We start from the raw sequence: 25,015 nt of genomic DNA on the forward strand, positions 1-25,015 counted from the left end.
ACTCTGGGGATTTGGAGCCTCTCTTATTATTATTATTATTATTATTATCTCTTTTACGTACGTTCACAGCTGTTCAACAGTCAAGCCCAAAGTTTGCTTCTGATGACCTCGGTTGCAATGCCTGTGTTCAGCAAGAAAAAAGAGACGGTGAGGCTGACTATTACGATTTTAATGACACTAATAAACACAACAAAGTGTGAATGTAATTTTTTTTTTTTTTATGTGTCGTAGTTGTCTCATGGAATTTTGCTGGGGGTCGTCGGAACTGACGTGTCTCTAAAAGAACTAATGAGATTAGCTCTGAGATACAAGGTTAAATCCTCCTAATTTGCTCCATCGTTCCTCTTATTAGGAAAATTGCAAAAAAAAAAAAAAAAAAAAATTCTTTGATTTGTGTCGTTCTAGCTGGGTGTCCACGGTTACGCTTATCTCATCACAAACAATGGGTACATCTTATCTCATCCTGACCTCCGTCCTCTGGTAAACAATGAGTCACACAACCCAAAGAATCATTTTTGGGGTGATTGCAATCTTTTGTTCAGCCCTCCAACTGAACACTGTGTGTGCATGTGACAGTACAAGGAAGGTAAGAAGCTGAAGCCCAAACCCAACTATAACAGCGTCGACTTGTCGGAGGTGGAATGGGAAGACACCGAGGAGAAGGTGAGCCACGCACATTCCAATATTTTTCACTCTTCTTCTCTATGTTGGTATGTGTCATCAATGTCATATTTCAGCTCAGGACGGCCATGGTCAAGGGAGAAACCGGTACATTGTCCTTAGACGTGAGGACCTCAGTTGATAAGGGCGTGAGTAAGATGAAGGTGTAATTTACCAACTTCCCCGCTAGGTGAAGCCATTCCACTCCTAAATGCACGTGAAGGAAAACATTGTGGTCCTCTACAGAAGATCTTGTTCTGCCTCTCAATAGAAACGAGTGATGTTCCTCAAGAATGATTACTTCTACACCAACATCAATGAGACACCGTTCAGGTACGATTGCATACAGTACGCCTTAATACAGTGAAAATATTGCGGCTTTTCTCTTTGGTTTGGTTTGGTTTGCAATCAATGGCTTTGATTTGTCTTTCTGTCCGTAAGTCTTGGCATCGTGTTGACAAGAGGATATGGGCAATATATATTCATTGGAAATGTCTCTGTGGAGGAAGGTAGGTTCTTTTTTTATTTTTACATGTAATTATTCTGTTTTTACTCAATGTCAGATGAAATCATTATTGCCCAGGTCTCCATGATTTACTGGCTCCCGATTTGACCATTGCCAGTGAATGGTGAGTCAAACATCATTTTTTTTTTTTTTTTTTTACCCTTCCTGCTCTTTTTAACGCTATCGACAACCTTCCAGGACCTACTGCGAGACCGACATCGACCCAGCACATCGTAAACTAAGCCAGCTGCAGGCCGTAGTCGGATACCTGACTGGTAAAGAACCCGATCTGGAGTGTAAGTCTGGACTTTGTCGCTTGCTATCCACGTGCGCTCTGGAAAAAAGTCAAATTGCATCCTTGTTGCTTCGCAGGTGATGTGCAGCTCATGCAGCAAACCTTATTTGACGCAGTGGTGACGGCTCCGCTGGAAGCTTACTGGACTGCCCTCATGCTCAACCCATCAGGGTGAATAATCACCGACCAGCACATCGTCTCTTCGGAGTCTCTTTTTTGAAATGCAAATGAAATGAGTTCCCATTAATCTTTTGATCTTACAGTATGGACGACGGCATTGAAACGGCTTTCCTGGGCACACGTTCCGGCTTGATGAGATTCCAACGTTACACGGGCATTGAGAACCGAGTTGGCATGTGAGTCGGAGTTTTAACGCAGGGGGTTGTTTTAGGTATTCAGACAATATTACTAGTTGACACCGGAACAGTGTTTAAAAAAAAACAAGTTATGTTAGTAGGCTATTTTGATATACTTGCCATGGATGGCAGAAATTGTACTAGAGCTTCACAAATTGGCGCTGAACTTCAATCAGAGACCAAAAAACAATGTTGGAGCGCTGCTCCAGTGTCAATTTGCAAGAAAAATGATATGCCTATTGCAAATGTTACAAACCTTAAGCTGTCATATGGTGATGGCTTGTTCAAAGGATAGCTGTAACGAAATAGAAAAAAAGAAGCGCTTAGTGACTTTGGACCCATTGTCTATATATATCTGATCAAAAATTGGACTAGCCTACTTTCAGGTGAACGGTAAGAAGGGCACAATTTTTCTTCATCACAGATATTGGACACAGATATGATACTCTACATTAGCAAAGTATGACAGTTTGCGTCTTTGTCATGCTGCTGCCAGGTCGTTCCTGACATCCGCGGATAAAGAAAACATGTTCACGCTGGACCACTTCCCACTGTGGTTCCGCAGGGCGGCCGAGTACCCCGCCGGACAGTTCCTGTACTACATGCCCCGACAGGAGACCCGAGGTAGCTCATACGTCGTTTGCATTCTCAATGCGCTTGTTGTCGTTGTGAAATACAATCATGACTACTGCAGGAGAGTCTCTCTTTTTTTTTTTTTTTTTTTTTTTTTTGCAATCAAAGTATCCTTCTTAGGAGCAGGGCTGTCGTCACATGCCGTTTGTTTTGTTCAGACGTGTTCAGGGACTATGAGGCCGACTATAGCGCCACCATGAGCGCAGAGGAGGCGGAGCAGCCAGCTGAGGAGGGAGGGGGAAAACAGGGGGAGGTGGAGGAGGATGATGATGAGGAGGAGGGTAGAAGAAAACTGTTACTTGGCATGCTGCCGCTTGGATGTCCTCAACCATTCCCAAGCATCCTTTATGTTTCATCACAATTTCCATTTTTTTTCCCCCTCCAGCTCTTTCATGTATGGCATGACTGGGGATATATTGTAACACACAGCAACTTCCTCTCCTCGATTAGGAATTATGTTATGGTTATCACTTATAAGAAGTACATGACATCTTCCACAATAGTACTGGGTGAATTTCTGCATGCTTGAAATTCAAAAACCCTTCTGTAGTGCCGTGTGCATGTGTAACCTATTATTATATGTGGTACACCTTGAGCACAATATTAGCTATTTGTAGTTGAAGATGTTTTTCCTGAATTGGATCTCACTGGACTGTACAGGTGTACCTGATGATGTGGCAATTGTGGTTTTGAGCGCTCTCTCATTTTGCGCTGCTCTTTTTCCAGCGGGGAGAATCGTGATCGCCACCACTGCCATTACAGTGACCGTAGGCAAGAAGACCGCCATCGCTGGAGGTAGGACACAAAATACTTTTTAAGTCATGAATTGCCAAGGCGATCTCTGCATTATTGAGTGAATTTATTTCGAGGGCCATTCCACCAAATCAGTGCCACTGGTTGGTTGTAACACTTAAAATAAACTTGTATTTCTGTCTTTTTTAAACTATACAGCCAATAATGCTGTGCAGACATTGGCCCATGTCATTGTTTTATTTGAATAACAACTGAAAGTAAAAGAAGTGACGTTTAATTAGCAAATTTATGAAATATAGCCACATACCCTCTAGCTAATTGTATGTATGTTGACGCAAAGCACATTGCAGTGATTGAACAACAACAACAAAAACGAAAAAAATATGAGAGAATATATACTGTACTGTAGGTAACACGAATAAGATCCCATTTTAACACCCAAGTTGTCGTTAAAATGTAATCGAATATCAAGAAAAATAAATGAGTCAAGTTACTCTTGATGCCTTGAATCTGATCTCAGTGTTGCCACCATGTGATTTTGTGGAATTGTCCAAATATTTCTAGTGGAGTAATTTATCACAGGACTGAGCGAAAACTTGGGGTCATGACTAAAGTGGAACTTGAAACAGTTTTTTTTTTTTCTTGAAGAAAGCAAACTTAAAGTATAGTTGGGAGAAGGGTTAACACAAATATATGTAAAAAAAAAAAATACACAACATATATATCGAATTTATTTTATGGTAAGGTGTCATTTTTGAAAGCAGGGTCACGCAACAAATGCTATTTTCCCAGTGTTCAAGGTTTTAGAAATTATAGGAGAAAAGGTAAACGGTTACCTGGAGATGCAATGTCATCTGACACCGCTAGAGAGCAGTGTGTCTACATACAAACGTCTATTTATGATTCATGAGGACGATTATGAATTCTTTGTTGTCATTTTTCATGCACTCGTGATCATGCTCATTCACCCATAAACACGGGACCTGTCTATCCATGTATCTATCTAATCCATCTACAATAACTGACACTCTGCCACCTGCAAACTAAAGAAGGAAGGATGAGGAAAAGAGGAGAATGAAGGTTAGCCATTGTAAACAGTAAGCGGGGAGGACAATGAGGGGGAGCAGACAAAAAAGGTGGACGGTGGTGGGAGAAACAGCAAGGTGAAAAACACTCCAAGCGATGAGAAAAGATGTGTCAGGAAGATAAATGGACGCCAGATAAGCGCGAGAGGAGATGAGAAGGACAGAGTTGATGAGAAAGGAAAAAAGTGTTGGAAGGGATTGAGGCGTAAAGAACAAGATAAGGATTAGTACGCACACGGAGGAGCTGCCATGGCCACTGATTCATTCTCTGCTTTGACCCTTTGTGTGTCTGCGTGTGCGTCATCTTACTTGATTTGACTTTTTGACCCTCTGCTGGAAATCTTGTTTGTGTGCTCAAACGGACTGGAAATGGAAATAGACTTAGTCGAACCTTGTCAATAGAGTGTGATATGTTTTTATTTCAGTCAATGCATATGTACCAGGAAATGCTTCTTTATCGTCATTGCCTAAAACACAATCATCGTCATAACACAACACACCACCGAATGCCGGCCAGTATATTTTTCGAGGCCCTCAGTCATTATGTTGTAAGTAGCAAACTATATTTTATTATTATGTACACACACACGGGTTATAAGAACAGGATTGAGCCACCAACAGCTCGAGACCTCCAGGCCGGGAAATGGAAAGTTTCAATTTTCCCAGACAGCCTTACTTTCGTGTCGTTTTGAGAAGATCTCCAGTACGATTTTTCGACTATTTCACCGTTTATTGGAGAAACTTGACTCAGTACAATTAAATGAACACGACTGATGAGCAAACGTTACAGTGATATCCCAAACAAAACATACAAGCGTTATAGACACGAGAAAATACAAACATTATGGATTGATAATATTTTTGGAGGCGTCCCCATATGCACAGAGACAGCCTACAGGCTAGGCTAATGTAAGAATATGTATCTGCATCATAATACACTTATTATAGGTTTCCTTAAAGCCAATTTGTATCAGGAGGGAATATATCCAAAAAGAGCAATATGCACTAAAAGTTCAGGGTTTGTTTTTTTTTTTTTTTCTACTCAGCCGAAATGCAAATCAAATTCTCTTTGGAAGTGTCAATTTCGAGTCACGCTGACGCAACTTCCATCGCATATTGCTGACGGATGTGAGCAAAGAAACGAGGTGGAAGTCTTGCAGGAGGACTTTCCATTTATAGCAACTGGATGGAGAGATGAAGGGATGGGAGCTAGTGGGGGGAAATAGCAGCATCTTTTAGTTTAATCCCTCGTTAGCTTTAATCCCTCTGGGAAAGATCATTTTATAAAGAAGGGAAGGAAAGGGAAAGCATGGTGGCTAACCGATTAGGGCGATAAAGTGCTGGAAAGTTTGAAAGTTCTTGGACGGAGCTTGTCGGGAGACTCGTGGTCTGAGAAATATCAAGAATATTGGAAGCTTCCCCCCCCCCCAGGATAAACGGGCAATACCTCAAATGTGTGCTTTTTGAGCTGGTCAGCACGACCCTCTCATGAGCGTATATGCACACCTCCTGAGACGGACCAGGGAGAACCTGGAACCTGGTCCTGGTGTTTTTTTTGTTTTTTTTTTCTGAGACAATGCAGTAAAAGTGTTGGCTAAATAGAATACCCATCCACTGAAGTCTCCTTCTGAGCCAGCGTAAGGTTTTTGGAAGAGGTTCAAAACCGGGGCATACCGAGCCCGTTCGTATGCGTTGTCTCACATGTGAACTTTGGTCCGATCCAGAGCGCAGTGAAGAGTCCCTGAAAATTTCACCATCCGCTCTCCGATGAGTCGATTCGTTGCATATGAGATGAAACGTTCTTGTTCTCTCTGGTGCTAAGTTCAGCAGCCAACGGCATCAGTAGGTGGTTAGTAGGCGAGATGAAGGGATGGAAGATAAATGCAGGGAGAAAGGCTTTGAAAGAAGAAAAAGGAGACCGGTTGGTGACGTTTGGAGTCCTAGGTGGTGAGCATTGCTTTCTTGTTCAAAACCGTTCTCCTCTTTGAGCCCTTGTGCACAACCCCCCTTTCCGAGGCTCCTCTACGCCACCGAAGAGATCTGTTTCTCATCCCTGTCATCCGCGTCCACCTCGCCGTCTCCCATGAGCGGCTGCCTCTTCTTCAGCTCCCGCTGATATTTGGCCATGAGCGAGGCGTAGATGCAACCGTACGCAGCGGCGGCCACCATCATGATGCAGACGATGCCGCACACCACGCCGGCGATCACCACCGTGCCGATGGCGCGCCGCACGCTCACGGGCCGGTAGCGGGCGCGCACGCATTCTGCCGGGGCCTCGCCACCTCCCCTTCCTCCTGTGTTTGAAGAGGAGTCATCACCACCAGAAATTGGCGGCACACCGCTGGGGTTAAGAGCGCCCCTGCTGCAGGGAGGCCCTCCTCGGGATCCTTCGCCTCCTCCTCCCCCGTTCTCATCCTCGAGCTGCAGGCAGTAGTTGAACATTTCCACGGGAACGCCACGGATGTCTCGCCCCCGCAGATCTTTCGGTAGCGTGCACTCCACTGCATCCACCTTTCCGCCTGAAGGAGAGCGACGGACAGGAGGACAAGAGGGGGGTCATTTAGGAAACACCTCGTGCCTGTGAAGCCCATTAATTGAGAGTAAACGGAAAAGACAGCAAGTGAGGACGAAGGGGGGTGGAATACCGACACCGAAATGAGTCATACATCACTAAACACACACGGATTGCCTGTGCTCTCAACACTAACTTGGAGATAGACTCAACGGAGGCCTTCTATAATTCACAAGATGGCATGCTTCACTTTCGCAGCGCCGATCTTGTGTGCAGAAGAAAAAATTCAGAGTGACTAATTCCCACCGCGAGCTAACGCTTACAGGCTCTGGACAAACATGATTCAAACGAAGTCAGGAGGCCGTCGACTTGAAAACAATATGAGGAGGTGGTATTCGGCTCTGTGACCAAACATTCCCAGAGAGAAATTTATGTCTGCAAACATCCCAGCAGGGTGCCGTGAAGTTGTCGAAAACAGATTGGAGTCACCCGAGTCGCTTTGTCTCCGGAGTGCATATCATCTGCCCTTTTCAGCAGTTACTCCCAAGGTTTCGCATTCAATCTGGACAAGCCTCTTCGTCGAACGCCGCGAGATGACCGGGCCGGGCCAGAGCAGAGCGGAGCGGACCGGAGCAGTGAGGATAATGGAGCGGAGAGGAGATGTCGCTTCATTAGCGGGGCAGCCGAGGCCCGAGGCACTGAGGTACTGAGGTGAATGCAGATTTTCACACATGAGGGGATAGCACGGAGCAACTGTGCTTATGCGATGGGCCGACATGGACGACACACAGTCGAGGGGAGGCACGAATGAGATGTGCCTTCTCACAGAGATGATTTGCTTTCGTCTCATTACTGCCAGTCACGAACCCCCTGCTTGGAGCGGCTGTGACATGAATCAGATGCTCACCTCTGTACAATAGCCACTCCATCCAGTGTTTGAACTCCCGTAGGTTGCAGTCACATTCCCAGGGGTTGTGTCCCAGTTCCAGGTGTTGGAGGTGGGCGAGAGGCTCAAACGCCGCCCTCTCCAATCCGCGAAGCCTGTTACCAGCCAGAGACAGCCACCTATATGGGGACATTTTGGAATCAATTAAGAGGAACTGACCAACTATGTCTGCACTGATTTTGATTACCTGAGCCCCTCGACTTCATCCAAAAGCCCCAAAGGAACAGATGCCAGGCCGTTGAGTGAAAGATCCAGACTCTGGAGACCCCCCAGACCCTATAAAAACGGCAGATTTACTTTCGCAGTCCAGTCTTGGATCAATAATGGTCGATTTTAGTGATACTTAAAAGCCAAGAGTTGATTGATGACAGGTCCCAAATGGGTTCAGTTCAGTTGAAAAAAAATCGCAACTGGACAGGAGCCAGTCACCCAAAACATTTTTTGTGGGGTGTAAATTGTTTACCTGGAAGAGCTCTCTGTCCATTCCTGTAAGAGAGTTGTTGTTCAGGCTCAGTTTGGTCAGATTGCTCATGTCTCGGAATAATCCAGCCGGTAAATTGTCAAGGTAGTTGTTCGAGAGGTCCAGTTCCTGTAACGCACAATGTGACACCACGACGTCAGATGTGGCTCGGAATTTCCTTGCAAAAATATTTCAGAATCACTAAGTGCTTGGATGGCGCCAAGTAACTGACCGAAACGTTTATATTGACTCATTTGAAAAATATTGAACGATTTTTCAACGCTTGTCTCTGAACATTTCCAAGAGGGGAAAAAACTTTTCTGTTGCAGCTACAACACCAACTTGACTGTACGCATCCTGTATGCTAATGGAAGTGTGGCCTTGCAAATAACAGAGCCACTTCACTTGACTTTGTGGCCCCGAGAGTACAAGTTTGCTGCAATTTGTGCTACACATATCCAAGCGCAATTCTGATTATCAGTAAAGTAAACAGCAACAACAGGATGGACGGATCCGACCTCCAGAGAGGAGAGGTTAGCGAAGGCCGAGGCTCCCAGCGAAGCCAGCTTGTTGTTGGCCAGCAGGAGCGAGCGACTCCCCGCTGGCAGAAGGTGCAGGGGAGGGGGCGAGGAGAGGCCGCGGCCCCCGCAGTCCACCAGCCGGCCGTCTGAAGAGCAGAGACAGGGCGGGGGGCAAAGGGAGGCCGGCTGGAGCAGCGCCACCAGCAGGCAGAGGAAGACTGTAGGAGAGAGAGAATTTCCCAATGTAATCCATCTTCTCCGCTTGGATTCACACACCTCTTTAAAACAAGATTGTCTGAGCTTGTGTCAGAACCTATCCTCCATCACTGAATATCTTTTTTTTAGAAATAAGTATTAGTTTTTCACCATACGGTGGAGTCTTGGTTTTGTTCGGTTCAATTCGATGACAGCTTTCGAGAAATCAAGTTTTGTTGCTCGTGTTAAGGTGGTTTGTTTGTGTTGAATAATTTAACTACCCGGTTCTATTCTGTATGTAACATTGGTTTTGTGACTGTGTACGGTCCCGTTGTGCTTTGCCGGCATTTTGTAACCCCTCTATACTATTAGAACCCCGTTTTGGGTGGATTTTTGTCGTTGATGACAGGGCTCAGTCCCATCGGGAATTGCCGTCAGGGCTTTGCTGCTTTCGTCTGCCTGTGTCACTCTTTCTCACATTTCCTGGGCCTGCGTTTACATCTATCCTCAATTCACTTCATCTGCAACCAGCAGCTTTCCTCCACCTATTTAGTCCTTCGGTTGCATCCCAGCCCGACATTCCTTCTCTCCCCCGTGATTGCCTTTATCCTCCTCATTCTCTATCATTTTGATCTGTGGTCCCCCGATGGCTCGGCCATCCACTTTCTTATCGGCCAACGTTTGGCGTGTGCCTGCGTGTCCGTATGCGTATCGGGCGCATATGCTGCTGTGTGACTCTCGAGTGCTGACAAAGTGTGATATCAAGACAGTGACTCCAGACACAGACGTCACACTTTTTAACTGGCCGACGGCAGAATTCATCAGTTGCATCATATGCATATAATTAGCATTAGCGCCAGACATTTTTTCTTGCATTACGTCTGAAGTGTGGAGGAGGTTTGCAGCTTCATTAATGACCTGAAAGAGGGACTGGCTCGCTATCGCTGATGTAGTTCATCCAAGAGGTGTTTTAAGGTCGAGTTCTTCCACAGCAAGCATACATGCTGGATCTTGCTCCGTGTGCTCGTGATGGAAAACACTCGTCTCCAAGCTGACCATGCCCTGATTGGTTAATTCATTTCCCCCACTGAAATGCTTTAGAAGGTCATTAATATGTCAAATTTGATTGGCTTTCATCTTCTTTTCTTTTCTCATGTTTTCTTTCTCGCTCTCTCTCCTTCTCACTCAGCATTCCCCTTTCAATGCACACTGGAGGCACTGACTAACGTCATACATTGATAGATAAAAATCTGGAGATAACTGTCTCTTCTTCAGACGGGTTTTCGGGCCACCAGACACAAGCCGAGTGTGAACTGTAACCATGCAGAATGTGACTAAACGCCTCCAAAAAGGGACTCACTTGGCTTGGCAAATGGACGACAGGAGCGATAAGCGGTTTTGCTGAAATCCTTCTGTGCGAACCTTAGAAGGATTTCTGCCGTGCAGTGGCTTTGAATTTGCCGTCGCAGGTTAGAAACGTTGCAGGAGATTTAAGCTGACAGCTGAGCTCAGAGGTAGAGGAGCGCCGTTATGCAACGAGAGGCGGCGGAACCGAACGAGGGACCTTTCTGTATGGGATGGAACGTTTCCTCACAATGTAACATGAAATTATGAACAAGTCGTATTTTTCCTGGGGTATTTTTCCACACCTACCGTCTATCCAGCCATGCGTTCCTCCCTCCCTCGCCTCTTCTCCTCGTGTTGCTCCCTCCCACCCTGCCTCCCTAACTTTCAACATTTATGAGAGGTTTGAGCTGCTCTCGTGGAGGAAGAAAAGGAGGAGGTGGTGGTGGTTGTTTTGGCTTATTTTAGCTGCTGCAAATCCTCTGCTCTGCTTTGGAAGGGCTTTTCCTTAGTTTACATTTCCACTGTTCCTGGCACCCATGGCAGCCTCGTTTTAGGCCCCCCGTGAGCCAAACGGGATGGCCGCGAAACGTGACGGGTTGTGATTGCCGCGCGTTGTGCGTTAGGCTAACCCGTCCTCCCCGTGGTCCATCACTGATGTAGTGATAGACCGTGACAAAACTGAGAAAGCGTTGAATGTGGGAAAAAATTAATAGCCCAAATCCCATGGCAAGCTATGCTGAGTGTAGTCCAACCGTTGTTTGATTTATTAATTAATGCGAGTGCTTGTAATGGTGTCACGCCAAAGATTTACTACTTACTGGAATCAAATTTTGGTGCAAACACAAGAATGTTTGTCTGCGTTGTCTTAACAACGCAGCTGTCCGACATGTTACATCTCACGAGGGCCCCCGGGTGATGCCGGACCCCGTGATGATGTCACCCGATCGCACGATACCCAGAGGCTGAGCTGTTTTCCAACGCCGAGCAATATACACTCGCCAAGATCTGATTACAGGCTCCAGCAGCTGTCCCCACTCTTATCTCAACTCCTTAATTTACTAGCGGGCTGTCTGTCGTCATAAATGTCCCACAACTTAACGAACGTGGTTTTGATTGGACTCCTGAAACTACTATTTAACCCCCCAGCAAGACACTACTTGTCCATAGGTGGTGCATAGACCATTTTTTTTTTACTTATTACAAATCAACATTTTTGAACAGGAAACAGTAAATAGTTGCGTCATGGCTCTGATAATGTCCAAACCGAACACATTTGTTAAGTCTGTTATTCAGCTTTCTGGCAATTTTTATTTTTGTTTTTGTTGATTTGTCATCAGAAATTCCAACAATATCACAGATTTATCGAAGCCCCCCAAATTTTTAGTACCAATTTTTTTTCAGAATGTTCCTTGATTTGTCAGTGAGGAATTTGAAGTGGAGTGTAGATGAAAGTTTAAAATGTGGTCCTCACCCACTTTAAGGTTGTTTTAGCTTTAATGGAGATCTGCATTTGGAATAATTACGTCAGCAGGTTCCCCTTCGGGATTTGAGGTGAAAGGTCAGACTGCTGGTTCCGTGCTCCTTGTCAGCGCCCTTTACACCACCACAATTTACGGCCGTGCTCCTCCATGCTCGCGTCACGTCCGAGTACGTACATTCCATTTAAACAAAATGGAGTGACGAGTGGAGCCCGCTTTCATCAATGGCGCTTCTTCATGTGCGAGTGTTGAACTGTGCTGATGAAACGTGTTGACGTCGGGGAAAATGTTTTCATCGCGCCACCTCTTTATTCTAAAGCTATTGTGCCTGTGTAATTTGTCAAAGGCTGATACATGTCAGATCTCCTCTACTCAAACATCATTTATTCAGCATATGGATAACAGCCAGCGAGCCTGTGCGCGCGTGTGTGTGTGTGTGCGCGCATGTGTGTGTGCGTGCTACACTTCTTCTACTTGCTTTTTGTTTCCACGCCGGGGGCTGAGCTTGAAAGGTATAAAACACAAAGTAGCACACACATGCATATAAAATACTATTAAGGGCCCGGCTGCTCTGCCACATGACTTCAACTCTGACGAGGTGCGTTGCCGTAGCAACCAGGGTACTGTCGACTGATGCTTAAAGACAAGCGAGAACGGCGGCGTGAGACAAGTTTGTGGCTGCGCCGTTTAACCCGCATCATCTCTTGCCAGACCTCTGGAATAATCGCTTACTCACACTCGCACACACGTGTCATGGCCGCATACGCACACAAATGCACAAAAAAATATGGATAAGCCTGAACAAGGTGTCTGGGTTTAGGCTGCACTTGCTGACATTGGGATGAGAGAGGAATGGATTAGCATTGCTCTGAAATCCAATGAAAATCCCGCTTTTTGTCAATTCTTCTTCTTCCTCCCGACTTCCAAATTAGTTCTGTTACATGCTTCTTGACTCTTTAGTTTTAGATGAACTGTATTGTTCGGCACACACACAATGTTTTGGAGACGAGGTTAGAGAGAGCAGTCTTCGATGGTTTGGACATGTCCAGAGGTGTGAGAGTGAGGATATTGCTAGAAGGGTGCTGAGGATGGAGCTGCCAGGCAAAAAGAGCAAAAGGAAGACCAAAGAAAAGGTGGTTGGATGTTGTGAGGGGGGACATGAGGACAGTGAGCGTTAGAGAAGAAAATGCACGAGACAACAGGACAAGCCGAAAGAAAAAGAATTGTTCAGCACTCAGTGACCACTTCAGTAGGTACACTGCATCAGAAAATTTGCCCTTTTCAACAGTAATTGCACCACATTTGCTTTATTACATTTTTTTTCCCTAAGACAAATGCCACTAATGGCCTTTAGCTGAGGTTGGGGGCGCTGACTTGGCAGCTTCCTCAGTGTGCTCAAGATGCTAAGCAGCTTGTTAGCTGGGTGATGGCTAGTTTGTTGGGTTTCCTCAGCCAGCTTCAGACGCTGGCAATCTCACTTTCTTTCTCTACCAGCCGAGTTGACCGTCATCAAACATTTCTCGTTGGCTGCTCATGTAAAAATATTGTTATCGGAACAAAATGCTGTCAGATGCAGCATTCTTAGTGCAGTTCTCCTTCCCTCCCCAAGCACTTTAACATTCCTTATTTCATCCTCCGGGCGTCATTTTTCAATAACGTTTTGAGTTGTACAAAAAAAAAGCATCATCGTTATTTTCACCATCTGCCAAATTCTCTCATTAGTGCTCAGGGAATGCAATTAGAAAAATAAAAAAAAACAGCATCCTTGATGGCAGGAGCACTCAGCACTGGAGTAGCGGAACATATTGGCACACTCGAGCCCTTTGATAGGATGAGATGCTTGCAACGTTCCTCTCTGGCAAGGTGTCTCATTCAGAGACTGCGCCCGTGCGCCGGATTGTTCACGCAAATCCCAGGCACAGCTCATTTGCGGCATTTCTGTAGCGTGTCAAAGACGACGAGATCGAAAAACCACCCGTGTCAATGAAGCTTATTAAAGTGACGGAAGAGAGATTTGGCAAGACAATAATCTCGGTGTTACTGTCTTGCCAGCGACTTAAATTGCATGGTCGAGGCCCTCATACTGCTGAAAGGCTCTCACGATGGATTTAATACAATACGAAGCTATGACAAGAACCATTTTTTTTAATCCTCAAAAACAAAGTCAGAAAGAATAAGGCATATCAATTATTTAGATGTAAAAATTGGAGCCAAAACGCATGTTACTACTAAGCGGACTGCGTCACGTTCAGTACAAAATTCTGCTGAATTCTCAAGCGAACAGGCAATAAGATGAAATAGAGGGAAGGGTACCTTTTGTATAAAATCATACAACTATATCATTGCAGTGATGTGTTGGAAGGGCAAGTTTTTACTCATTGCAGTACGTCATGTTTTGTTTCGAACCAAATGCGACTCAGTTCTTGCGGGAACAGGCTCAGTAAAATTAAAAGAGCACATGGTCGGACCTTCAACGTCCATTTTGTCACATTAGATGCCAAAACAGTTGCACTAAAAGGAGAAACAACCTTTTGCCCACTTTCTCCCTGCTGCATGTGGAGCCTCACCCACACTGTGGACTAACATGGCATTTCATAAAAGGCTTGTGCTCACGGCCACTGCGTATTCAATGGCGTGATCCTTTGTGTGTGTGTGTGTGTGTGTGTGTGTGTGCGTGCTGGGCATACTAACGTCGACCGCCGTCAAAATAGACTGTTCCACGTGTATCGTCGGGAGTTTATTAGATGGGATGAATTCCACTCACCGGGTCCGGACGTGGGCAGCCCGATGCCCCCTGGGAAGCGGCTGTGGGGGGGCATGACGCGCGACTTCCTCAGTGGCGGCGGTGGCGGGAGGCCTCAGGCGGCCATGCCTGCAGCTTCTACGAGGCCTGCGAATGCAGAGAGCGTAAACACCTGAAGAAAGAAAGGAACACAGCGTTAATCGCAGTCGGAATATCAGCCGTCCGCTAACCTGTGCTCACAACACTTAACTCGACTTTCATTCGCTGACAACCACATCACTCACCACGCCAGGCCCCGGCTTTTAAAAACCAAACACACTCAAAGTCACAGATACTATCAAGGAGAACGTGAGGTGGCAACCCCAACTGCATAATTATAATACCTGCACATTAAAGGAACATTGTATTGTTTAATAATGGAAAATAAAATTTTATCCGATGAGTTGATGGTATAACCGGTAGACTAATCGATATAGAATATTTGATAGCTGCAAGAAGATCACAGAATCCCTTCCAAGGGGGCATTTATGCTCCTTGTAAAGCATTCAAATTTAAAAGACACGTATCACAATAAATGTTGGCATCGTCTGATGAAGTTATATTTAGAGGCAACTAAACCTTCGTACAAAGTCGGTTGGGATAGGATTCGTGCTTTCCGTGACCCAGAAGGGGATCACTGCTATAGAAAGTGGATGATAAATGATAAATAGAAGAAGCGCACAAACCAAAACAGTTGTTGGAGATTGTAACAGAAGTGCATAAATGACATTTCTAAAAATGTACAGAAAATAGCCTCCTGGAGCCTGAGCAGCCAATGGCGAGCTGGTCTAGCCTGCAATTACAGCACCACTCTGAAAACGATGGCGTGATGCTACGAGATGCCTCCTTTTCGCCAGAGTGTCATCCGTAGCCAATTAGCCGCGTGTGAAATACCGACATTCATCAGATTAGTCTGTAGTACAATAATTAGACATTTTTTTTCCCCCGACCTCTTTTCCGCTACCACACCCCACCCCCCCCTTTCTCATTCGGAGGTCTGCGCGAGGATGCGTGTCGAGTGATTACGGGAATTTGCATTTTAACCATCCCGGCCAAATGATCAGATCCGCATCGACTTAACGGGAGAGTCGGATCAAGAAGTAGACGGGAGACGTATCGGGGATGCAAATTAGCTCAACATCCAATTAAAAAAAAAGTGTGACAACGTGAAAAACTCCTTGACCGAAGATCTTTTGTGCGCGTGCTAATTAATCTTGAAATCACAATCTCAAATAACTTCAAATGGTTCTCTCCAACACTTTTTTTCAGCGTTCCCTTCCCGTCTTACTGCCGAGCGTTGATTCTTATCGCGGAGCGATGAGGATATTCAAGCAGCAGCCCTGCATGTGATTAAAAAGTCACATTAGCCGGGCTCCTCCTCTTCCTCCTCTGGGAAATCTGACTTGTTCTTCTTGAATCGCAAGCGCACAAAAGCGTCGTTTAAAAATTCACAAGCGAGAGAAACAAACGAGCGGGCCCGGTCACTTTTCTTTTTTCCCCCTTGCAACATTATTTCATTAATATACAACACCATAGCCCGCCCGCTTATTGAATAAGTCATTTTTTTGCAGGTACATTTCTGACACTGTCTACGCTGACATGCATCTGTTGGTTTGTTATCGTTGTGGCATCACCGTTTGTCAATCAAATGAAGCGTAATTATCTTGGTAAAGGCAGAAAGGTTCCCTGCCCTTTACTCAACTCAACTTTGAAAACAACCACTGCTGAAACAAAGTGCTGTGCGCAAATAAAAAAAAAAAAATCATACATAATATCTGAAATAATTTAAACAACTCAATTACAGCAACAAAACAAGTCACAGACAGTAATAATAAAATAGTTGCGCAGTCTCATCATTTGAATCGAAAGATGGATTCGACTAGACCCGGTTTGCTCGTGGAGATGTTTGAGGCTCGCGGACTCGAACTTAAAGTGCATTACAGTCAGTCAAACCCAGATAAAAATAAAGACATGGATTACTAAGTGCTGTCCTGCAAGAAAGAGTGAAAGAAGCTAAGACTTGACTACTGCATCGATATATTGACCCAATTTAAGTGTTTTTGTGATTTTTTTTTTTTTTTTTAATTCCGTTTGGCTTTATTACTAGTTAAAACCGAGATCACAATTTCAATATAAAATTTTATTGGATGATTTGTTTTGTCCAGACACAATAGAACAGTAACAATTTGCTCCTTACACTATCTTCTTATTAAGAAATCACATAATTAATCCATTGATATATTCTTAATATTATAAACAAAGTGCACTAAGTGATCACCGGGTAACAAATACAAATCCATGCATTGACCTTCTTTTCTGTATTGGAAAGAATAATTCAAATTAAAAAAGCATGAGAGGAAATGCAATAAATAAAAGTGTGTAGTGTTAAGGTCCCTTTAAATGTTAAAAACCATTTGGCATCACATTAAGCAGGCGACATGGTTGCTATTCCCAGAAAGCTTTTTTTACTAATTTGACCCGCACCCCCCATGTCGCGCCCACACGCCGATACCTGCCAGTCAAAAGGGTCGGCTTGGGGGGGGGGGGTGGCGGGGAATCGAATGACGCCTCCTACCCGACCCCGGGCTCCTCTTATGTCCTCTCGTCTTCCCTCGCCGCTCACTGCGCACGGCGCTCATGCCGCTCGCTGTCCACATTTGGATTTATCGCGTCGTGCGCTGCCTTCATGTGCACTTGGGTTGTACGTTACACATCACATGAGCGCATCTTTGCCCTCATTTGCCTAATTGATCACATTTTCAAAGGTATTTCATCTTTTCATCAGCGGCGTGACTAATAGTCGTCAGTGCAGTTTTACGCCCCATTTGCGACCAAAGTGTGTTCCACCTGTGCAACGGGGCGTGGCCTGGTGTGACTTTGACACACGGTCACACTTTAAAGGCTTTGTCGATAAAATATTGTATCGTACAGCTTGCATGTTTTACGCGGTAGACGATTTTAACGTTTTGACTACAATATAGAATCTATAGATTCTCTACCGACCAATCACAGTGACGCTCTTTGATGACATCGTCCTATCTGCATCAATGTGAAAATGGCTTGAAGCACAATTGACCGTGGAGCTGGAAGAACTGCCAGCTGTACATGAATCTACGTTGAACAATCACTCCTCCTTTTTGCTCTTCTGCCTGCTACCGGGGGAATGCTAGGCGATAAGCTACATTGCACCGCACCAGCGGCAAGCTCCGACTGGTTTGCTAGTGCGGCTAGTCGTCTCTTGTCCTTGCCACTATGGTGGCAAATAAGATGCACTTCGGACCATCCATCCATCCATCCATTATCTACCGTTTTTCCGGGTCGGGTCGCAGGGGAAGTAGCTTCAGCAAAGATACCCAGACTTCCCTTTCCCTAGCCACTTCTCCCAGCTCTTCCGGAGTGATCCCGAGGCGTTCCCAAGCCAGCCGAGAAACATAGTCTCTCCAGCGTGTCCTGGGTCGTCTTTGGCGTCTCTTTCCGGTGGGACATGCCCGGAACACCTCACCAGGGAGGCGTCTGGGAGGCGTCGGAATCAGATGCCCCGGCCACCTCATCAAGAGGAGTAGCGGCTCGACACTGAGCCCCTCCCGGATGACCGAGCTTCTCACCCTATCTCTAAGGGAGAGCCCGGCCACTTCGGTTCAGTTATCGTTAGAATTAAAAGAAGGGTGAGGAGTAGCCGATCATTCGACAGACTGATCAAGAAGGGAGAACAGGAGAAGACTGAAAAGCTACGCTAACCCCTGTGTTAACCTGAAATGTAGAACGCCGAAACACAAAAAGTAATGCAGTCCTTAGCTGCTACAGTACTTGTATAAGAGAAGTCAGTCTTGTACTGCGCTCCCAGTAGTGAGTAATCAAGTTTGCACAGCTAATTAGCACCTAAGTGTAACGGGTGTACGCGGTAAGCACACAAGCTCAAAAACCAGAAAGAAATCATTGTTACCGCACCCGTGAGCCAGGATGAGCAGCCCAAGATCAAAGGTATATTAATCTATAGTATAAATGTTTATGATATCGGCAAGTTTACCTGCCCTATTTTGCACGATTGTGCACTGTAGAGCGCCAACTTTTAATTTTGACTTTTGAGAGCCGTACAAATCAATTTTCTAAAATTTACTTGACACCTTTTTGTTGTTTTTAATTTTTACCTTCTTTTTTTGTCAGTTTGGCTGTGCGAATGTAAACCCGTTCAGAAGTACTTCCATGACGACTTTTACGCTGATAAACTTTATAATCGCGGGAAGGGATTCATATTTTCAGGCATATCGCCCAGCCCTCGGGGAAACTTTGTTGTTGTTTTTGTTCCCCCTTGCGCAGCAGTGCAGCTCACCGACAAAAGCAGAGACGTGCAGCCAAGCGCTAAATCAAATTTTAATGCCTTTTTTTTTTTTTTTTTTTGGTAATACCCTGGAAACGACACATACATGCACGGATGTCTGCATACATGACTCTAAGCTTAACACATGCAGAGGCGCGTGTTGCTCCAAACCAAAATATGCGCACGTGGCCAAAGACACGTAACGGCCAAATGGCACACGGATGGTGACAAAAAGTGAAGGTCAAACTTAAACCCAACCTTGATGGATCGAGGGCAATACTATGAATTGCATAAAAGCGTATCATAGCTATGGCAAGAGGCAGAAGAACTTTGGGTGGGGGGCAGCATATTAAGTCTTGTATTTCACAGTCACACACTTATTTGTCTCACGGCGGCAAGTGGACACCTTTAACCATGTGTCAGTCGCACCAAAGACTAGTATTGCTAGAACTGAACACGCATCAGCGACTTGCGTGACATTTGGACACCGAGCCAGTAGCTGTAAGGTCGATGACGTGAGGGTTGAATCAAGTTGCAACGTGCTAATAAGAAGCTATCGTGAGGGAGGGCTAGCAAAATCAATAAGAACGAAAAAAGTAATCACATTTAACTTCAGCGGTATTAGATTTTTGTTATTCTCATATTCCAAAATGTGTATGTGCCTGATACGGTGCCACCGCTAGAGCCACAATAATCAACATATTGACAATGTCAGTCAAAGCGAGCATTTTTGGAGTATGTTTATGCAGCTGTGGCATAATAATAACCCATAAACTTGTTTCAAGTGTGACGAGCTCTCCGCTGGTAAATTGGGGTAAATCGTACACCTTGTAAACTTTATTTTCATTTTCAAACTATTTGTGCTCTCAGTAATCTGGCTTTAGTCTTTTGAGCTTTCAAGATGTTATTTATAGATGTACAAAGACTCACCTTTTGGCTAAATATTTCAGCGTGTACCAGCGTCACTGCTCTCGCCTTTCACACATCCCTTCCCGCAACATCCCTGTTTAATTTTTTGGGAAGATTCTGGAACGCGGGATGCTATAGGGGGAAAAAAAAATAGATCCATACGTTGAAAAATCCCGGCGAAGTGATGCGGCCGAAAAACGAGAATAATCCTTCTTTATGTGTAGAGACAATCCCCTGCTTGTATTCACAGCACTTGGAGGACAGGGATGGGTGGGGGGGGGGGGGGAGACGAGGGATTGTGTGAGGAAATAGGAGGAATTTTATATCGTGCAGGGAAGAGAGGATGGAGATGGTTAATCCTCGTCTTCACATCCAGCCCTTTTTTGAATGACACGTCCGGCAGCGTCCTCCTCGCTGGCTCGGAAGCATCTGAGGTGTGTGTGAGCTCGAGAGCGACGGCCGTGTGTGTGTGTCACAGACAGAACGAGAAGGTGCTGTCGTCACGCTCGCCCTCCCGTGTGCCGCTATGTTTGTGATTTCTGCACCCGGCGCACACATCCCGGGGTGTGCGTGTGTGCATCCGTGCTACACTTGAGGGCTGTTTTTCCAGCGTGCGCCCGCCTTCTTTCGCTTGCTCTCCGTATGCCTGTGCAGTCGTGCATGTGTCAGGAAAGTGTGTGTGTGTGTGTTGTCAAATATAGCAAGTGTAAATGCCGCCTCTGTCTGCCCCTCAGCTCTCCCACGGTGAGCGGATGAGGGAGCCGGAATGCTTGGAGGTGGAGAAAGTGGGGATAAAGATCAAGTCAGAGGGGAGATGGGGTGGAGGGTGGGGGGGGGGGCACAAGGAGAAGGGGGCGGGGGATCTCATCAGCTGATTCCACTGAAGATGAGAATCTCCCTTTCAGCCACATGGGCTTTTCTCCTCCCTCCATTCACCCCCCCCCCCACACCACCACCACCCCCTCCCCGCTCACGTCTCTCATTATTTTCCTTCCATTGCCCGTGGCAGCTGTCATAATACTGGCTTCTCGTTTGTGTGTGTGCGTGCCCACGGGTTTGTGTTCGTCTGAGCCACCTTTTGTTTTGGTATTTCCCTCCTTGCGGAACAATAATGTGATCATTTTAGTGTCCAAATAAATAGTAGGCAGGTATACACAAGCACAGTGAGACCCAACACAAATCTGTACTGCATCCAATGCACTTTTATTGATGCTGTCGAAGAGGTATTGAATAATATTGTTCGCAATTATTGAAGTTTGTACTGCATCGGTCTGAGGGGAGTCCTTAAAGGCGAAATCCAGTGGTTTGCATTAACAATGTATCCAATAGCTCATGTCATATGTACTCTATCTTGACAATGTGAGGTTAAATCCTCCTTTTGAGAAGATTTTTATGGACAATTGCGAATTTTCAGCTCACTCCGCTGCTCGGCTGTAAATAATGTCGAATATTCGGATGGTTCTTTGGGCGGAATGACGCGGAGTCTGACGAGCTCGCTCTGTATGGAAGTATTCCTCCGTCTTTCCAATCAACCGATACTGCTATTTCTTCGTCAGAGGAGGATAAATCCGAGAAATCAGCGCTGGGCATAAATGGTGTCCCATGTAATTGAGCCTTTAATGCGGCACTTAACACGCCACATCCGTGCGCGGAGGTCATCTGACTCGCAAAATGTCATGTGATAGCGCCCCTGAAAATTCGGAATTGTCGATAAAAATCTTCTCAAAACATGATTAAATGAGAGAGGATTTAACGTCACATTGTCAAGCTAGAGCACATATTACATGACCTATTGGATACATTGTTAATGCAAACCACTGGATTTCCCCTTTATCAAGATTTTGGTTCTTTGGCTACGCAAGAGGTGGAAAAAAGGCAGACTTTTGATTTGTACAGTCCGTCAAACTTTCATATGAGAGTGAACATATTTTACAAGCAGTGGCATCTCTAGGCTGCCAGGCTGAAGCCCCGCCATAATGATTTGTTATCATGTGCCAAAGTTGAAGTTTTATTGTCTTTGTCCCCCAAAGTTTTCCCGAGAATGCTGCCTCCGCGTCGGCCATTACATTTTGGGTTACAAAAATGCCTCGTCAGCATTTTGGCATATGAAAACCTAGCGACGGCCCTCATCACATCCACTAAAACGAAAACTCCGTTTTTGTTGTTGCTATTTGAGGTTGCAGCTTTTATTTATTTGCGTGGACGACCCTCCTGGCTGTTAATTGTGGCAGAAGCCACGATTTGAAGAAATACGTTTGGCATATCTGTTCTTTTTTTTTTTTTTTTTTTTTAGAGGTAAAATTTTTGTCTTGCCCGTTATTGAATTGCATAGTTACACCTAATTTCTTTGAAAGCCTACGTGGCATTTCCTGCTTCATGGTAGCAATTGATGGCTGGAAAGGGGAACGGATCTCACACAGCACATAATCACTTGGCTGCTTCCTTCCTTGTTCACACTCAGTCACATTTATTGCCTCTGTAATGAGCACGAGAATCATTTGGCACTCTCTGCGGTGCTTAAATGTCACCGAAGGTAAAGAAACCGCGTCTTCCAACGGCGCCACTTGTTTGTTTTTGTCTCCCTTTGGATGATTTGGTCGGCAAACGCGCGCCGCCGCAGCCTGCGCGACCTTGAGCGCTTCATCACTGGCTGGCAGCTCCAAGGCGAGCAATACAGAGCGCCGCCGTAACACGCGACCTTCTCGGAACGGGCGGCGTGAAAACCTTTCGAGGCTCTGATGCAATGGCGCGCCGTCGCCTTGAAGCGGGGAAAAGTCAATAGTTTCATGTCACTTGTCACTCTGTGTGTGTGATGGCACACTTGTGACGCTCATTAAGCCTTCGGGAATAAAGAACGAGTTCCCTGTTTCGCTATTTTTTTCTTCTTCCGGGTTTTGTGAGACCGAGATAATCATTTCATAACTCCAGCTCAGACTACAACATCTCAAAAGATTTTTCAAGAGTAGTAAAAAGAAACATCTGAAATAATGTGGTTGCATAAATGTGCACACCCTCACATAACTGTGATGTGTTTGTGGTCAGAATTATTAAACTGTGATAAAAAAAGGTCACCGCATCTGCCACAATCAAAAGTGTTTCGATCAACTGCAAATACAGCTCAGTGATTTTTTTTTTTTTTTTTTTTTTTTTTACTGTATGAGGCTTTTCCTGACATGATTTCTATTTTGAACTGTTCCTAATTCCCTCCATCTTGTCCGAAGCCCCAGTTCCAGCACAGGAAAACCAGCCCCCAGAGCATGACGCTACCATTGATATACTTCGGTTAGATATTTTTTTTGTTTCGAGTATAGAGCAGTATTTTGCAGTAAAAATTAATTTTGAAATCATAGCCAAAAAGGGCGGCACGGTAGGTCAGCTGGTGAAGCGTTGGCCTCAGAGTTCTGAGGACCTGAGTTCGATCCCGGGCCCGCCTGTGTGGAGTTTGCATGTTCTCCCGGTGCCTGCGTGGGTTTTCTCCGGGCACTCCAGGATCATCCCACATCTCAAAAACATGCACCATTAATTGGACACTCTAAATTGCCCCTAGGTGTGATTGTGAGTGCGGCTGTTTGTCTCAATGTGCCCTGCAATTGGCTGGCAACCAGTTCAGGGTGTACCCTGCCTGTTGTTGACAGCTGGGATTGGCTGCAGCACTCCCCGTGACCCTTGTGAGGATAAGTGGCTAAGAAAATGGAAGGATGGCTATTTGGAAGATTTTCTGTTCAGTGGTTAGGACTCAATGCCTCAGATTGTGCTAGAGAACCATTTTTCCCCCCATTGCTAAATAGTTTAAAAAAGGTCTAAGCAAACAATCTAGAAACTACGTTTCTCCCGCATATATTAAGATGATTCGATTTTAGCCTGGTTTCTATTTCCGGCCACCCACCCCTGCGGCTTCCAGAGCCGACGCCTCGCGAAAAGACCCGCGCCGGTCATCTGGCCAACGCACGCATAAACAAGCAAAGCGGAACACGAATTGTGGGTGTTGGCACCTGTGCCGTGCGTGTATTCCTGGAAAACCTCGGTCTATTTTGGCTGCAGCTAAATAGGCCGCTGTCGTCCAAAGGTGGTTGCGAGGGATCGGCTGACTTGAAGAATGAAGATGTGTTGCATTGTGTCAGTCTTTGGCCTCCCCTAAGCTACTTTGCAGGCACGCCGCCCCCTCCGGCCAACATCCATCTTTTCAAAATTGGATCGGATTTTCCCAGCTTCCTATTATCCACTCGGCATCTGGGCCAAGGACTATTGAGACCACTTCACTTTGTCACACTGCTGCGACTGCAGCATCCAATCAAGGCCGGTGTCACGGACACTGGCCGCATCTAAACGGCATCTCAACCCCCCCCCCCCCCCCCCGCCCCCGCTATTTATAGACCGCTATCTCATTGACCTTATCTAATCGAAGAGGTCAACGCCGTCGTCTTTATCCAGGGAAAATTGTCCCTCGTCGTTGCTTCTTTTGGGTAAAATCCAAACGAATTTCCGCTCTGTCATTTTGGAAAGTAGGAAAAAAAGTACACAGCATTCGGGTTATTGATTCTTTAATAAATTAGGAGTTCAGTTAGACACCTGTAATATTCCTCTTCATTCGCGAGCAACTTCGAAGGCAGAATTAGCATCCTCATTAGCGTAAAAATTACAGTATTTTTGTCCGGCATTTATTTGACACGTGACCTGAGGGACAAAGCACAGCACACAAGGTTAAAATGAATAACAGCGGGAGTAAAAGTTAATAAATACCATAAATATAATCATCTGAAGAGCATGACCAGACCAAACTCCCTTTCCTCGCCGCTTCCGAGCATCTCGTCCAATACTCGGTTGCCTGATTAAGATGGCGGCGGAAACATTTTTACCACGAGGTTGGTGAGTTTGATTAATTCTGCTTTCCGGGGAAAGAAGTTGGACGTGTCCACATTTCCTGGCAGCGTTTATTTGTCTAGCAAAGAGGAGGCATACACAGCAGGCAATACTGTCACTCGTATGGACAAAAGTATTTGGACTACAGCAAAAAATGGGTTATTTTTCTGCAAGAGGGGAAGACTTTCTACAAGACTTTAGATTGTGTTTGTGTCTCGAATATCTCTTGCCTGCAGTCCCCCTGAACGCGCAGAACTATTGTACCAGTGTCAGCCAAGATGAATGGTCGCAGGTCTTGATATTAACACCAGGCTTGGCTGCAGTGGAACCTTCTGCTCCTGCCGCGATCCATCTTAGCACACACACACGCATTGTATATGAAGAGTTTGTTTTCGAAACG

The 25,015-nt window shown here is 45.5% G+C and overlaps 2 protein-coding genes and 1 long non-coding RNA gene across 3 annotated transcripts in view; 1 reads left to right on the forward strand and 2 right to left on the reverse strand.

Annotated features, from left to right (window-relative positions):
• cacna2d4a (calcium channel, voltage-dependent, alpha 2/delta subunit 4a) overlaps window positions 1–25,015 on the forward strand; it is a 57,029-nt gene that overhangs the window by 20,326 nt on the left and 11,688 nt on the right. The window contains exons 24-36 of the mRNA XM_061806782.1: window positions 70–147; window positions 232–312; window positions 406–480; window positions 577–663; window positions 738–809; window positions 932–993; window positions 1,102–1,169; window positions 1,244–1,289; window positions 1,364–1,461; window positions 1,538–1,631; window positions 1,724–1,816; window positions 2,313–2,440; window positions 3,176–3,244. Of these exons, the coding sequence (XP_061662766.1) occupies window positions 70–147; window positions 232–312; window positions 406–480; window positions 577–663; window positions 738–809; window positions 932–993; window positions 1,102–1,169; window positions 1,244–1,289; window positions 1,364–1,461; window positions 1,538–1,631; window positions 1,724–1,816; window positions 2,313–2,440; window positions 3,176–3,244 (1,051 nt within the window). The remainder of the gene's footprint in view (window positions 1–69; window positions 148–231; window positions 313–405; window positions 481–576; window positions 664–737; window positions 810–931; window positions 994–1,101; window positions 1,170–1,243; window positions 1,290–1,363; window positions 1,462–1,537; window positions 1,632–1,723; window positions 1,817–2,312; window positions 2,441–3,175; window positions 3,245–25,015) is intronic.
• On the reverse strand, window positions 1,581–2,330 carry LOC133493449 (uncharacterized). Its single transcript, XR_009792983.1, has 3 exons — window positions 2,197–2,330; window positions 2,073–2,111; window positions 1,581–1,671 (listed from the first exon to the last, which is right to left on the reverse strand). It is a non-coding gene; the product is annotated as an uncharacterized LOC133493449 (long non-coding RNA).
• lrtm2a (leucine-rich repeats and transmembrane domains 2a) lies at window positions 6,310–19,904 on the reverse strand. The gene is made up of 7 exons (XM_061806802.1): window positions 19,777–19,904; window positions 14,511–14,661; window positions 8,724–8,944; window positions 8,209–8,334; window positions 7,933–8,021; window positions 7,707–7,864; window positions 6,310–6,806 (listed from the first exon to the last, which is right to left on the reverse strand). Exons 2-7 carry the CDS (start codon window positions 14,563–14,565, stop codon window positions 6,310–6,312), a joined length of 1,146 nt encoding a protein of 381 aa, XP_061662786.1. The 5' UTR covers window positions 14,566–14,661; window positions 19,777–19,904.

The sequence above is a fragment of the Syngnathoides biaculeatus genome, chromosome 20 (genome assembly GCF_019802595.1).
Source record: "Syngnathoides biaculeatus isolate LvHL_M chromosome 20, ASM1980259v1, whole genome shotgun sequence".
Classification (NCBI taxonomy): Eukaryota; Metazoa; Chordata; class Actinopteri; order Syngnathiformes; family Syngnathidae; genus Syngnathoides; species Syngnathoides biaculeatus.

What these genes read in the sequence shown, in the direction of transcription:
- lrtm2a (XM_061806802.1), bottom strand. Translation starts at nt 14,565, where the DNA reads ATGCCCCCCCACAGCCGCTTCCCAGGGGGCATCGGGCTGCCCACGTCC. An exon ending in TGGACAGAGAGCTCTTCCAG is followed by an intron (nt 8,022 to 8,208) that starts GTAAACAATTTA and finishes CCGTTTTTATAG; the next exon opens with GGTCTGGGGGGTCTCCAGAG. An exon ending in GGAGTGGCTATTGTACAGAG is followed by an intron (nt 6,807 to 7,706) that starts GTGAGCATCTGA and finishes GCTCTCCTTCAG; the next exon opens with GCGGAAAGGTGGATGCAGTG.